At 38.5% G+C, this 16708-nt stretch overlaps 1 protein-coding gene across 1 annotated transcript in view; it reads left to right on the top strand.

Moving 5' to 3' along the window:
* LOC127432144 (netrin-3-like) overlaps nt 1-16708 on the top strand; it is a 52425-nt gene that overhangs the window by 22797 nt on the left and 12920 nt on the right. The window contains exon 3 of the mRNA XM_051682987.1: nt 11031-11219. Within this exon, the coding sequence (XP_051538947.1) occupies nt 11031-11219 (189 nt within the window). The remainder of the gene's footprint in view (nt 1-11030; nt 11220-16708) is intronic.

Below are 16708 nucleotides of genomic sequence, written 5' to 3'. Positions count from 1 at the left end.
CTAAAACAACAAACAGTTTCCCAATGGTGTAAAAAAACAAAAACAAACTTCAAGTCATCTTATCTTACACAGCTTTGCTTCTCAAGTAAATGTAGCTTATTTTAAGAATGTTTAGACTACGACCAACTGTTGTGTTATGACTTTTGCCAATTTTCTTCATTCCTTTGGATTCCAAACTCACTTGCTTTTCTCACTAAGACGAAAACAAAAGATCTGAACGAGGACATGAGACTTTGCGGCTCTTTCATGTGTGAACAATCTATGCAACAGGAAACGGCTAATCAATCAGAAACACCTGTGAGCCAAATGTTCTGCTCACATAAAACCAGGGATGGAATTTTAAATGAGCTGTTATTCTTAGTTGATAAAACATTTGTGATGTTCTGTGGTTTTGTTACTTTTTATTAGTGGTCTTTGCTAAGACAAGCATCAGAGTTAGGGATTTGAAAAAAAATCTAATCCTAAGTATCTAATTGTAGCGCGCAACTTGTTCAAGCACCATTTGTGCTATAGACATAAATTATATCTTAAATTGTATGGCTTGTTGAAGAGAGCTGTGCTGTTACTTTTACTAAGCAATCAGATATACGATTTACACCTAGCGGACAATAAAAGGGCGAAAATATTGCAGAATCTTAGATTGAAGCAAGGATCTGACTTTGTCCAGTAAGAAACCACCTAGCAACTACTACAAACACCCTAGCAACCATTTATCATTGCCTAACAAACAACAAGGACACCTTAGCAACTGTATAGCAATGTCCTGACAACCACTCACAACATCCTAGCAACCACCTAGCTATGTCTAACAACCACTAACAACACCCTAGCAACTGTATAGCAATGCCCTGGCAACCACCCATAACTCCCTAGCAACCACCTGGAAGACCCTAGCAACCATATAGCAATGCCCTGGCAACAACCCAGAACACCCTAGCAACCGTATAGCAATGCCCGGGCAACCATCCGCAATGCCTAACAACCTTCCAGAGCACCCTAGCCACCACCTAGTAATGCCTGACAACCACCCAGAACACCCTAGCAAACGGATAACAGTGCCCTGGCCAAAGAACCACCAAGCACACCATAAAAACTGTATAGCAATGCTCTGGCATCCATAGTAGCACCTAACAATTACCAAGAACACCCTATCAACTGTATAGCAAAGAACTGGCAAACACTCAACACTCTAGCAACCACTTAGCAATGCTTAACAACCACCAAGGACACCCTAACAACTGTATAGCAATGCCTTGGCAACCACCCACAACACCCTAGCAACCACTTAGCAATGCCTTACAACCACCAAGAACACCCTAACAACTATATAGCAATGCACTGGCAACCGTCCACAACATCCTAGCAATGGCCAACAACCACCCAGAACACCCTAGCAAATGTATAGCAATGTCCTGGCAACCACTCAGCAACCTAGAAACCACTTAGCAATGCCTAACAACCACCAAGGACACCCTAACAATCATACAGCAATGCCCTGTCAACCATCCCCAAGACCCTAGCAATATCCAAACAAACACCCAGAACAGCCTAAACAACTGTATAGCAATGTCCTGGCAACCACTCAACACCCTAGCAACCACCCAGTACACCCTAGCAACTATATAGCAATGCCCTGGTAACCAGCCACAACACCCTAGCAACTGTATAGCAATGCCCTAGCAACTACCCAGAACACTCTAGAAACCATATAGCGATGCCCTGGCAACCACCCTGAACACCCTAGCAACCATATAGCAATGCCCTGGCAACCTCCCACAACACCCTAGCAACTGTTTTGCAATGCCCTGGCAACCACCTAGCCACGCCCTAGCAATGTCTACCAACCACCTAGCCACGCCCTAGCAACTACCCAGAACACCCTAGCAACCATATAGCAATGCCCTGGCAACCACCCGCAACACCCTAGCAACACCTAACAACCACCCTAGCAACCACCTAGCCATGCCCTAGCAACAACCCAGAACACCCTAGTCACCATATAGCAATGCAATGGCAACCACCCACTACACACTAGCATTGTGATGGCGTGTTTTGTACTGGAAAAAGAGTAATATTTTCATATTCTCTACAGAAAATTTTAAAATGTAGTTAGTATTTTCAAATTGCTAGACCATACAGAAATATTAGCAACATACTGGGTCTATACAATATGTTCTAATTTGTTTATAAATGCATACCATTCCATTCCAAATGCTGCAAGATGTATGGCATTTAATAAAATGATTGTACAATCATGCTTTTTTGGGTGTAGTTCTACACATATCTGTAAATCAATGTTGCTGTTATAAATAAATGAATGTGGAGTTGTGGGTTTGCTCTAACCTCAGGTTAATAGGTTTGAATGCTTTCAGCTGTGTTTGGAAAGCTCTCGTAATAGAAAGGGGTGACGTGTGAGAAAGACCCTCTGAACAACTTTAGATTAAGTATCATACTTAAGGCAGGGTTAGCATAGTTTTACATCATTCCTATTTAGTTTTTATTTCTAATTTATTTGCAATTTGTCCTTTCAGTGCAGTTTTTGTAAGTCTTCACTCTATGAGCATAATTTGTTTAACAACATTATATTTCTCAGGGCCAGCTGGTGTTAGTGCTGTCTAGTGGCATTTTCATGTTTAGTGAAGGCGGGTTGCAAAAGTTTTATTTTAGTTTGTACTGGACAATTCTCCAGTTCACTTCGTTTTTATGGTTGAGTTAATGGAAATGTTTTCAATTAGTTTTTTGTTTAATTTACAATACAATATAAAAATTCTTGCTCAAGGCATAAAAACAGTCCTAGGAGGAAAGGCAGAGATACCAGAAATGATAAAACACCTGCATTTGATTCCACTTCTTGCTTAAACAAGAACCTAAATCAGAACAGAATCTGTAAACGCCCTAGAAACTGTTCACTTTACATCTGTATACTTTAATAATTCAATCTCTCTCTCTCTCTCTCTCTCTCTCTCTCTCTATATATATATATCTTGTGCATGTGTGTAACTATGTGTAGCTCTTTATTTGGGTGTGAATCCGTGTTCTTTTTGTCACAGGTTTGGAATTTCATTTGGAGAAATGCACACACCCTTATTCTGAAACACAGGGCTCTCTCTCTCACACACTAACACACATCGCCTGCAGACGTTTATCGAGTGAATTTGCTGTAATCTCACCCTGTTGACTTTAGCCCAGATCCCCCCCCCAAAAAATTACACCCTCTTTTCATGAGCCCCAACACACATGTAGAGTAGCAGATGGTGTGTGTGAGGGAATGGCCCAAGCAGGTTTCCTTAACCACAGAATTCCATACAAATTGGCCCTGTAATAACACACACACACACATACACACATACACACACACACACACACACACACACACACACATGCACGAAATCAAACAAACTCCAAGCTGAAACAGCATGAATCCTAAATTGGGCAATATGACACCTTTTTTAACAGCAGATACACACCGATCAGCCACAACATTAAGACCACCTGCCTAATATTGTGTAGGTCTCCCTCGTGCCATCAAAACAGCGCCAACCCGCATCTCAGAATAGCATTCAGAGATGATATTCTTCTCAGCACAATTGTACAGAGTGGTTATCTGAGTTACCGTAGAGTTTGTCAGTTAGAACCAGTCTGGTCATTCTCTGTTGACCTCTCTCATCAACAAGGCGTTTCTGTCCACAGAACTGCCGCTCACTGGATGTTTTTTGTTTTTGGCACCATTCGGAGTAAATTCTTGAGACTGTTGTGCATGAAAATCCCAGAAATACTCAAACCAGCCCATTACCACTGTCGGTACTCACCACTGCTAAACGTGAGCACCTCACAAGCCTTGCCGTTTCAGAGATGCTCTGACCCAGTCGTCTGGCCATAACAATTTAGCCCTTGTCAAAGTCGCTTAGGTCTTTACTCCTGCCCATTTCTCCTGCATTCAACACATTGACTACGAGAACTGACTGTTCGCTTACCATCTAATCTACCCAGACCTTGACATGTGGTCTTGTTAGGAGATGATCAGCATTATTCGCTTCACCTGTGAGTGGTCATAATATTTTGGCTCATCAGTGTACACTCTTAAAATCAACATGAAATAAAAAATTTACCCTTTTTACATTCTTAAAACGTGCACCTGCTGTTATTGTGCATGATTAATCAGAATATTATATTCTAAAGAAAAAAATATTTGTCTTCGTAATCTTTTATCAAAGTGAAATAACTTATCTGAAATGACTTTCCTTTTCCGGTGACGTCATCTTTGCTGCGTGGACTATTGGTGAATGTTGACCAACAACCAAATAGCTATTAAAGCATTGTTTTAGGCTACTGTTGTTGACAGTGCATCCTTTTTAAAATATTACCAATAGTTAACATAGTAATTTAATGCCATTTAATGTTGATGTAATTAAGGTTACAGCAATAATAACAAAAGTTATTTTGTTTCACTCATAAAAACATCACATTACAGGAAGTAAAATCAGTTGTGAACAATGTCAGAAATTAACTTTTCCATTAAGGGGTAAATACAGTATATAACCTTTTAAGAGGGTATATGTTTTTTGGTTATGTAAGAAATAACTTACGACGGACTTTTGAATTATTGAAAAATAATGCACACCCCAAGGTGGTAATGTGGTCACAACGCGCAGCGGAGTGGCCGTTACAGCTCGGGTGTGCAATATTTTTCAATAAAACAGACAGATCACGTGTTGGATTACCTGTGTTTGTGGCTCTCGTCAGCAGAAACGTCACTTCACTGAAGCAGAACATGTGTTTACTGAAAATAACTGCACACCTTAGAACGTCCATCAACCATTCAGAATCAAGCATTCAACAGACCCGTGGTATAATTAAAAAAGTCATAAGAAATACTTCAATATATTCAATTTATTAATATAAATTCTCTATCTGAGTAATTATATCTCATGTATTATGCAATATGTATTAGGGGTTGACCGATAGTGGATTTTGCAGATATCGATAACTAAGGTAGAGGAAAAGGCCAATAACCAATGTATCTGCTTATAGTTTTTATTTCCAATCTCTTTATTGTGGTATTAAACAGGACAACACAGATCAGAAAACACATGGAAGGAATCAGTATACAAGGACATGTCCTGATTTTATATATATTAACCCCAGCCCTCACCACACAAAAACCTTAAGGTACAAAAAAAGAAAGAAAGAGATGAATGAATGAATTAGTACCTAGTGTATATAATTAATTATCCCAAGCTATTTATTAAGTTATTTTATTCAGTTTACTTGCATGCAGACATATAAATTGTAATGTACTATAAGTTTGGTTTGAATGATTTTGATTTGCTTTTGTGTCTTTTCTATAATCTCCTGATTATTTTAGTGTTGTACTGCACCCAGAGCTGCTGAGCTCACTGTGAGCGGCGCGGCAAAAATAGGCTCAACGGCGAAACTATCCGCTCACTGCCACGTCTGGGCACCTCGCTACTCACGCTTGCAGTGTAAACGGTGTCATCTGTTAATATGGGAACAAAAACACACCGCTCACGCCCTGCTTACGGAGGAGGATGTATGAACCCGGCATTACTAATATTGCAAGCCGAGTAATAGTGCTGGAAATTTGGAAGTGCCAGGCCGCCTTTCAACTTAGGAAGTTGAAGAAAAGATTTCTTAAGACATGAAGGTTTGTTGCTCCAGAGAAAAGATTGTATTGTGTCATCTAAATAAAAAAGACATAGTGATGCAAATCGGGATATGTTGAAAGAGATAAAGAAACTTAGGAAGAGTTATCATTTTAATAATAAGCAAGGAATAAAGGAAGCATAGACAGTCTTGCCATATCCTCTTTAGTTCGATCAATTAAAGGTAGAAAATTATTACTAAAAATCTGACCATACGAATTAGTGAAAAATACCCCTAGTTATCTAAATCCATCTAAGGATAATTTGCATGGAAATTGTGAGTATGAAATCTTCCTAGCATCAGGGTTGATAGGAAACAGTTTGCTTTTCTCTAAATTTATTTTATAACCAGATAAATGACCAAAATTGTCTAAGACTTCTAAAATAGCAGGAACGGAAAAAGAAGGATTGAAGACAAAAAGTAGTAGGTCATCGGCATAGAGAGAAAGTTTATGAGTTAACCCAAAGCAGGAGATACCTTCTTAAGACTCAAGGTTGCAGAGCCATAACGGTTCTATAGCTAAATTAAAGAGCAGGGGGGAAAGAGGTCATTCCTGCCATGTCCCCCTATATAGGGACATACATACAGAAGCGAACGTTGAAGTATAAAGAAGCCGTATCCAAGAAATAAAGTTAAGACCAAATTTCTCTAGGACAAAAATTAAATATACTCTGTCGAAAGCTTTCTCGGCATCGAAGGATATGATGACTTCCGGAGATGTCGAGAAAGGAGAAAACATAATGTTAAGAAGCCTCCTAGTATTTAAAAAAAATGTCTCCCAGGAGTAAAGCCTGTTTGGTCATGTGAAATTTGGGAAGGAAAAACCTTTTGGAGGCGGAGGCTTAACATTTTTGAAAAATTTTGAAGTCAACATTTAAAAGAGAAATTGGCCGATAACTTCTGTTTTTGTCCTTTTTAAGAAGTAATGAAATTAAGGCCTCCGTAAGAGTTGATGGAAAGTAGCCTTCCTTGAAGGAATCATTGTATAATGTTACTATGGTACTAATGTGGACAGAAGATAAGCGAGAACTGAAGGTTTCATAAAATTCTATTGTAAAACCATCCGGTTGGGGATACTTGCTGGACTGCATAGAACTGATCGCATCTAGTATTTCTAATTCCATAATCGGGTCACCCAGACTTTTAGCAAGGCTTACTTCAAGAGTGGGAATATTCAGAGGACTGAAAAGGTCAACATTTGCCTGAGTTCTCAAGGAGCTCCCTGACGTATATAAATCAGCATAATAATTGGCAACGGCTACATTAGTACCAGCTTGATCAAACAGCAGCTCCTCTGTCTGGGATTTAATACATGGGATCCATCTAGAGGCGCTAGCAGTATGCGCTTGATGTGCTGAGAGTTTCCCCGCTTTATCACCTTGTTTGAAAAAACGCTGCCTACTCTGCAAGAGCTGTCTAGTAACTACGCTCGTCATAAGTAAATCATGTTCTGAAAGTAGATGTAATTGTTTGGTGTACAGAGAGGAGGAAGGGGAGGAGGCATAAATCGCATCAAACTTCTGCAGTTCGTCGGACAAGTTAGATAGCTTAGAGGTATTCAACTTCCTCATGTTTAAATAATTTGTCCTCGAATAAAAGCTTTGAAGGCCTCCCATAGAGTATGAGTACTAATATCAGAGGTTTGATTAAGTTGGAATTAAAAATCTATTTGGACAATATGAAATCTTTGAATGTATCATCCGATAACTTAAAGGTAGGAAATCTTCAAGGTATGGGCGTGGGGCTGTAAGAGAAAAGAGTTAAATCAATAGATACTGGAGCATGGTTAGAAATGACCAAGGGATGATATGTGCAAGTTTTGATGTTGCGCAATAATTTATTATCCAATAAAAAGAAATCAGTCCTAGAGAATGTATGATGGACATGGGAAAAGTAGGAAAAGGCTTTACCATGAGGGTTCATAAATCTCCAAGGATCATAGAGTCCTAGTTGAGAAGAATAATTAAGTAATACATTGGCCGATTTGGAATTTTTTTGTAGAAGACCTGTCTAATGAAACATCCTGTACTAAGTTAAAGTCGCCACCTATAATTATATAATGGTCATCAATGCTTGGTAGACTAGAAAATAATTTTATAAAAAACTTGTCCTTATCCCAGTTTAAGGGGGATAAACAGAAGAAAGAATGACAGGCATGTTATAGACCCTACCTGTGACTATAAGAAAACATCCGTTCAGATCAGATATAGTAGTAGCCGGTTCAAACCAAACAAACTTGTGAATAATGATGGCAGCCCCGCGAGCCCTTTGGGAAAATTTGGAATGAAATAAATGGCCCATCCAGGCCCATTTAATACAGAGTACATCTGTTGTACGCAAGTGCATTTCTTGTAAAAACACAATCTTAGCCTAGAGATGTTGTAGATGAGATAAGATCTTACCAGCTTTAATACCTGCATTCATCCCTTTAGTATTCCAGGACAAAAGTCTTAGCACCCCATCCTTAAACTCTGTGGTATCAGTCCTTCAAAAAGAGAAGATGACACCAGGAGCCATGATCTGAAGTAGTCTTGAACAAACACACACACACACAAAAAACAAAACAAAAAGAAAAACAGTCGATAAACCCTTTTACCTTTTAGTAAACCACCTACCCTACCCTCCAGTCTGCACCATATCCTAAGAGTGTCCAACCCCCCCTTAGGAAAGAACCCCCAAAACAACATATAAATCCGAGCGAAACACGCTCTGTAAAAAAAAATGGCTAACTTAATGAGTCTCTACTCCCACTATAACATAGTGAAATCCCCGAAAACAAAAAGTAGAACAATAGTCGGAACAAGAAATACCGTCAAACCATGGAATATAGGTAGAACAGTTACGACATATAACTCTCCATTACAGGAATTCAAAATTAATAAAATCCCAGATGCAGTGTATTAGTCAACCAAAAATCCCAATAATAACGAGAAAAAATTAAGATTTGGTGCATAATGAGGGACTTTTTCTATAAACAAGTCCAACACACAAGTGACTCTTATTTTGCAATGATGGAGACTTGTCTTATATACTCTATATTTAAATATTTACCAAATTATTTTATAGCCTATATATTCACCAGATGAAGGGTTTTGTATACACATATTTCACCAGATTTAGGTTTAATAAGTAATAAGCTTTATTATTATTAATAAGGTTATTATTTTTCAGAAGATTTTTTTCAGTTTCCATATAGTCTCATTTTCTTGGTTTGCTCTCGCTTCAATTTAGAACACAAATATGCACTGAAGTGAGGATAAAAATATAGAAGAATATTGTTAATGATGAAAGATTTAGATACAGCAAGTCCCCACTTGATTGTTCTTATTTTACCTATCCACCTTATTCCTACACCCTGTGATGCTTTACGCGAAATTTGGGAGGTAAACACAGTTGTAGTTGCATCGTATGTTCATTAATTTTTCGTTGCGGTGTTGATCATTCATTCATACTTCTAGATGTGTGAGCACAGCCTGATGGAGCTTAAAAAGAACAATATATGGATAGCTGTTCCATCTTTAATAGAGGTTTGGGAAGACGATTTAAAGAAGTGGCCTCAGGATGTATGTAGAGCTACGAACCGCACATGTTATCCCTGAGCTCTGTAAGGACATCGTAACATGTTCTAGCCAAAACGACTTGAGCAAAACATAATACAGTACTCACTAAGACCTTGTTTATAGCTGGTATTTGTTTTGTTCAATGATTCAAAATAAAATGACGCACATCTCAACATTTCTCTGTTTATTGACTGATCGCACATTAAATGTTGGTCTTGAACGTCTGTTTCTCAAACCATTTGTAACATTTGCTGTAACACAGTGCCATCTACTGGATTCTTGAAGAACAACAGGTATTGGTAATTAATGCATATCATCACAGTAATAAGATGTATCTCGGGTGATCCAATCACGTGTCAGACGAGACACATCGTTGTTGGTCGCACATATGCATCTGCTGTGTGCATTCACTACATCATAAATTAATAAACCAGAAAAATGTCACAAAAGAGAGAGCAAGAGAGAGAGAGAGAGAGAGAGAGGGGGGAGAAAGAAAGAAAAAAAAATCTCGGCTCCTGAACACGCCGCCCACCCATTCCTCAGCCATCTGAAACACCTCCATCAGCGATGCCAGGCGATGGTACTGGACTCGCTCAGCCGTCCCTTTCGGTAGTCTGCTGACGAGCCGCTTCAGAACCACCAGATCGTATATCCTCGGCGTCACGTTCTTGAGGGAGCAGCGTTGTCTCCAGGACAGCGTGGTCGTCCTTCAAGTCCCAGGTTTCGGCACCAGTGTAAGGAAGTCGACTCACTGAAGGAGGCAGGAGCTGGTCAGACGTCCAACATAAGACACTTTATTGTCAGCACTTTTCAGTGTAACAAAGACATTCAATACCACTGCTTTTCAGCAGCACGAACACACTAACAGGGTGCTTTTTCAGCTCCACATGAACACACAGCTTCATTGGTCTCTCTCTCCTGGAGCCTCTCCCCGACTGCCGCTCTCGTCGCGGCTTTATCTCTCGTTCGTTAAGGCTGCAATCACCCACAGCTGGGCGAGATAATCCGCTGCAGGTGTCCAACCCAGCCTCACTCCGCACAGTCGCCGCTTGGCCTGCCCCGCTCTCCACACCTACATAAGTAAATGCTACAGAACGTCTTCTGGCAGAAGTTCATCCCATATCCATTTCCCCAGTAAGACCCCCAGGAAAAAAGGTGGATAGAGGCTGCTGTAATGCTGTAGAACAAAGCTGGCCACAGAGAAATAAACAAATAAATACAAATATCGGCAACTATCGGCCGATATATTGGTCTATCTCTAATATGTATATCTAGGCCTAAAATAGAATATGAAGAAATATATCAGATGTTACAAATAAAACACAGAAGAACTCATTATTGGGGCATTTTTTGCCCCCACATTTAAAATTTGGGGGGCATTTTTGTCACTTTCAGCCACTGTTTCTGACCCTGGTTGTGAATGCTGTTTCATGTTGTCTTTAAAAATAAATATTCAGCAGAGAACTCTATTCTTATCAAGAACCATTTTTGGCTATACTGTATATGGTTCTAGAGTTGCTATATGGTTCTTCTGAGATTGAAAACATTCTTGATGTTTCTTTATAGGCTCTTTGGTTTGTAAATTTGTTAAAGTACTAGTTTTCTAAAGAACTAGAGAATGAAAAGTTCTTTGAGGAACCAAAAAAGGTGGAACTTTAGTAGTACTCGTACAGTATTCCCTTATTTTTTGGTCAAGGGGCTCTATGAAAAAAGAGATCCTTCATTCCAGTAATGTTTGAGAAACATTGATGCACAACTTCCACTGATAAATCTTCTCTCTTGTTCACCTTCTCTGTTTCTATGCAGCGTGTAACTGTAACCTGCACGCACGGCGCTGTCGCTTTAATATGGAATTATATAAGCTTTCTGGCCGTAAGAGCGGAGGAGTGTGTATGAACTGCAGACACAACACTGCTGGACGACACTGTCATTACTGCAAAGAGGGATTCTACAGAGATATGGCCAAACCCATCACACACCGCCGGGCCTGCAAAGGTAATGAAACCTTCTGATTGGGTATGCCACAAAAAAAATCCAGTAAATATATCATATGCATCCTTAAACAAGATACATTTACTTGAAAAGCAAAATGGCATTTGCTCATCTTCTGGAAGGCAAACTAAATCCATAATTAGAGTGTTTTTTTATAAGTTACACAAAAGTTTTAAAACACCGGAATCACTCAGCTGTGCCAAGAAGTTGTGTAACTACATCAAGGTCTATATGTGCAATATTTAACAGTAATAAATTGTGCTTGTTACCATTCTTATTAGTAGTGTTTTTTATTAAGCATTACTATCACTAGTGCTCATATGTACACTGTAAAAAATGTCTGTGATTATAACGGTAAAAGACTGTAAAAATGCTACAGAAAAAAAACGTTAATTGATTAATGAGTATTAACTGTAAAATATACAGTAAAATTTTTGTTTTTTAAAAGACAATAGAGTAGTTTTTACAATAAAATGCTGTAAAAATAAAGAAACATTTAGATGTAAAAAGTGTGATTTTCCTGTATAATTAATGGTAAAAATTTACATTATGTTTAACAAGAGATTACATGTACTTTTTATGGTAAATTATTGTTAAAATTACGGTAAAAACCAATAATCTGGCATTCCCAGAATTCCCTGCGTGACCCAGTTCATTTCATTATATTTTATGGGAATAGTTATGTTTCTTCTTATTTTTAATATCAGTTATGTACATTGGGGTGTTCTGTGTTATATTTGATGTAGTTTAGTTAATGTTTATTGCATTATTTTAATTTCACGTGTTACCCTGATGGTGTTTAGTGTTTGTGTGAGTGACACTGAGCACTGTCTCTGCATGTTTATTGGTCATTGCTCCTGGAAGAGCCACTATTGATGAACTTCATGTCATCATGTGTGCTTCTGTAATTTTTACAGTGATTAACAATACATTATAAAGTGAAAAGTAGGGATGGGCGATACCACATTTTTTCTTTTCGATCCGATACCAAGTACTTTTAGGCCAATATCTCCGATATCGATACCAATACCTCTATTAAATTGAATTTTTATGACTTCGTTGGATAAAATTAGTAACTTAAATTATTAGTCGAATGTATGAAAAGTTGGTGTACAGATGTAACAACGTTAAAGAGGATGTGCTGTCCTAATTTGGAAGCGCTTTTTATTAACTGTAAGCCTTTCTATTCGCCACGGGAGTTTTCCTCGTTTATTCTGGTGAGTGTGTATATCGCGCCAAACGCGTGTTTGAATGCAGCGCTGCAACAGCTGGCTGATCAAATCACAGACACGGAACAACAATACCCGGACTCAATTATTATTATTCTTGGTGATTTTAACAAAGCAAATCTCACATGTGAACTGCCCAAATACAAACAGCGCATCACATGCCCCACCAGAGACAGGAACATACTGGATCACTGCTACACAACAATAAAGGATGCATATCGCTCTGTCCCTAGAGCAGCTTTGGGACTCTCTGATCACTGTCTGGTTCATCTTCTTCCAACCTACAGGCAGAAATTTAAATCAACTAAGCCAGTAGTAAGGACTGTAAAGAGATAGACCAACGAAGCAGAGCTGGAACTACAAGCCTGCTTCGATTGCATGGATTTGAGTGTTTTTGAGACTGCAGCCACAGACCTGGACGAGCTCACAGATACTGTTACATCATATATCAGTTTCCGTGAGGATATGTGCATTCCTACTAGGTCTTATTTAAAGTTCAACAACGACAAACTGTGGTTTACAGCAGAGCTCAGGCAGCTTCGTCAGGCCAAAGAGGATGCTTACGGGGTGGGGATAAAGTCTTGTACAATCATGCCAGGAACACACTGAACAAGGAAATCAGAGTGGCTAAAAGAAGATACTCTGAGAAGCTGAAAAACAAGTTTTCAGCTAACGACCCTGCATCAGTGTGGAGTGGCATGAAACAACTTACGAATTACAGGACTCCTACCCCCAACCCTGTGGTGGACCAACAACTGGCTGACAACCTGAATGTGTTCTACTGCAGATTTGAAAGGTCCAATCTCACACCCCACACCCATTCTGACCTTCACTTCACACAAACACCAACACCTCCTGTGACCCCCCTCCTCCCCCCTCCTGCTACTCAACCTGCACTTAAGATCTGTGAAAATGATGTGAGCCGCGTCTTTCAGAAACAAAAGATAAGGAAAGCACAGGGCCCAGATGGCGTCTCACCAGCGTGTCTTCGAATATGTGCTAACCAGCTGGCCTCCATCTTCACACAGATCTTCAATAGATCACTGGAGCAGTGTGAAGTCCCATACTACTTCAAACGCTCAATCATTATTCCTGTCCCAAAGAAACCAAAAATCACAGGACTTAATGACTACAGACCTGTCGCCCTGACGTCTGTGGTCATGAAAACATTTGAGAGACTGGCGTTGAACAACATCACTTGACCCTTTCTAGATCCCCTTCAATTTGCTTATTGAGCAAACAGGTCTGTGGATGATGCAGTCAACATGGGATTGCATTATATCCTGCAACATCTGGACAGACCAGGGACATATGCAAGGATCCTTTTTGTGGACTTCAGTTCGGATTTCAACACCATCATCCCAGCTATTCTCCGGACTAAACTACACCAACTCTCTGTTCCCATGTCTATCTGTCAGTGGATTACCAGCTTTCTGACGGACAGGCAGCAGCTTGTGAGACAGGGGAAACTCACTTCCAGCACCTGTACAATTGGCACTGGTGCCCCCCAGGGATGTGTGCTCTCCCCACTTCTCTTCTCCCTCTACACCAATGACTGCATCGCCAAGGACCCCTCTGTCAAGCTCCTGAAGTTTGCAGATGACACCACTGTCATCGGCCTCATCCGAGATGACGATGAGTCTGCATACAGAAGGGAGGTTGAACAGCTGGCTGTCTGGTGCAGTCAAAACATAGATTCTGATTCTGATTCCTTAATTTTTTATATATATTTATAGGCTAAACAGACAATTATTAGGCTTCTTTGTTTACCCTTTAAAAATGAGTTAGTTTAAGCAACATATAAAACCTCAAAATGAACCATAGATATTATTATATGGTTACTATTACTTAAACCAAGTTACCATATGGATACTACAGTAATGCTGTAGTAAAACCATTGTTTATTGTATCAAAACCTTGGTTACTGCCAAAAAAAAAAAAAAAAAACTACAGTTGTGGTTACTACATTCATGGTTAATACAATATTACTACAGTAAATCCATGGTAAGTTTTCATAAGGGTATCATTTATTAACGAGGATTACAGATCATTTTCAATGTTTTAACAACTCTGAATTTAAATAAACCTGTAAAAATGGTCACACAAGCCCATTATAATAAATGTCAGGTCTAGGTTTGTCATTACTTAGTGTGAATAACTCCAGATGCTGTTTATCTGTCATTACCTCAGGAAAGCACTGCGCCCTCTTTGAATGAGCGCTATGACTGAAAGGGTGAGTGCTGTCTGACTGCTGGTGTATTTTAGCATTTCTGCACGTCAAGATGAGCGGAAGAAAAAATAATTCTGATGCAATGCAACTATTCGCTAATATAATTATTTTTTCCACTTCAGAGCTTATGAGATGCATTAATATTCATGTTATCTAAATAATAAGATCACTTGTTAAAAAAAACTTCAGAATTGATATTTTTATGTGAGGATCGATATTCTTGATACCACACCAGTATCGGAAGTATCGATACTTTAGTATCGATCCGCCCATCCCTAGTAAAAAGCAGATTTTTACAGTTTCAGAAAGTTAATATCAAGTTTATGATGTTTTTTTTTTTTTTTTACTGTAAATGTAACGTTTTTTTTTTTTTTTTACAGTGCTAGCGTGGTCATGTAACTTACAACAGTTTTAAACTGTAAAATTGACAGGTTGTTCTGTAAAGTTGTTTACATTTTTACTGTATTTTATACATAATTATTCTGGCAACCACAGCTGCCATTTTTATTATTATTATTATTATTATTATTTGTAAAAACAGCAGGATTTTTATTTACAATGTAGTGTTAATGATCTGAACAAACCCCTAATACTAGTAATTCAATTTTGGCACTTTTGGGCAAAAAAAAACAAATAAATACACATAAAATCCCTTAGACCACAACAGCTGTGGCATCGTTTGCACAGCCAAAAACCCCTCACATTTCCTTCAGAATCAAAATATAAAAATGTAGTTTTACTGCTGCTCTTTGCTGGGTTGTATTGAATGAAATTGTGCATTGTCAGGGTTCCCATGCATCCTGGAAAACCTGGAATTTTGCAATGCAGTTTTCCAGTCATGGAAAAGTCATGGAATAGGAGGAAAATACCTAATTCACTGCAAAAAAAAAGATTTTCAAGACAAGTATTATTGTCTTGTTTTTTTCGGTAAAATATCTAAACATTCTTAAAATGTGATTTATTTACTTGACAAGCAAACTGGCATAAGATTTTATGTGTTGTTTTGAGAGAAATTTAATAAAATTTAGTGAGATTTAAAACAAGATAAAACTGTTTGCCAACAGGATAAGAAAAATAAACTTATTTTGTGTTTTTGCGTATTGTGTGTATTGTGAAACAACATCAGTGGTCATGAACAAAGCTTTGTTACGTATATTCTCACGTACTCCGACGAAATAGTTAAAGTATTAATACAGTGCAAAATATGATTTTTTTGAAATTCCAACATTGTTGTTGTGTTAACTACAAAAACATTTCAATTGTAAACTTTAGACAATGACGACGGTTGGACCACTGATTTTTTAAATAAATTAATTCACACCCGAGGTGCTAGCGTGGTGATTTGAATCTCGGGATGAAAATAAATTTTCAAACACGATCTGAGTCCGCTTAAACTGTGATTACCACATGTAGGACCATATGATTGCTGTGATGGGAGAACATGGATGGAATCACTGAGCCAGTCATAAAAATGGCATTAGCTATAAAAAAAATGAATTTCACATATTTGGGACGAAAATTAATTTTTGAATGCGCAATTAAATTAAAAATTTTAATTGCAATATATCCTATTGTGACTATTTAAATGCAAAAGGCTGCAAGTTAATTGAATAAATATATAATCTGAATGTGCTGCATGCTTCAAAATGAAAGTGTGACGCCAGCCGCTCATACACTGAAAACACCACATCATTAGCATTATGCGGGCTTCATGTTTGTGTAGTTCATGAAAGAAAAGCGCTGAAGCTTGCAGCACATACAGCCTAGGGCTGCAACAACTAATCAATAAAATCGATTATTATCGATAATGCAAATCATCTACAGTGATTATCGATTAGTTGGATAAAGGCCACGAGCATGGAGAAGCTCCATCAGTGATGTCACTTTACAGCCCGGTGAAAAATGTGTTGCATGATTAAACTCATTTGAAAAACAAAGGAGACAAGTTGAAGCGGAAAAACATGACCCAAGATGTGCAGTGCACGAGAGCACTTTATAAACACTTCAAAGATGATCAAAATAAGCATACAGTT

Source organism: Myxocyprinus asiaticus, chromosome 41, assembly GCF_019703515.2.
Source record: "Myxocyprinus asiaticus isolate MX2 ecotype Aquarium Trade chromosome 41, UBuf_Myxa_2, whole genome shotgun sequence".
In the NCBI taxonomy this organism is placed as follows: Eukaryota; Metazoa; Chordata; class Actinopteri; order Cypriniformes; family Catostomidae; genus Myxocyprinus; species Myxocyprinus asiaticus.
The sequence above is the reverse complement of the archived record's forward strand: the minus strand, read 5'-3'. Positions and strand labels throughout refer to the sequence as shown.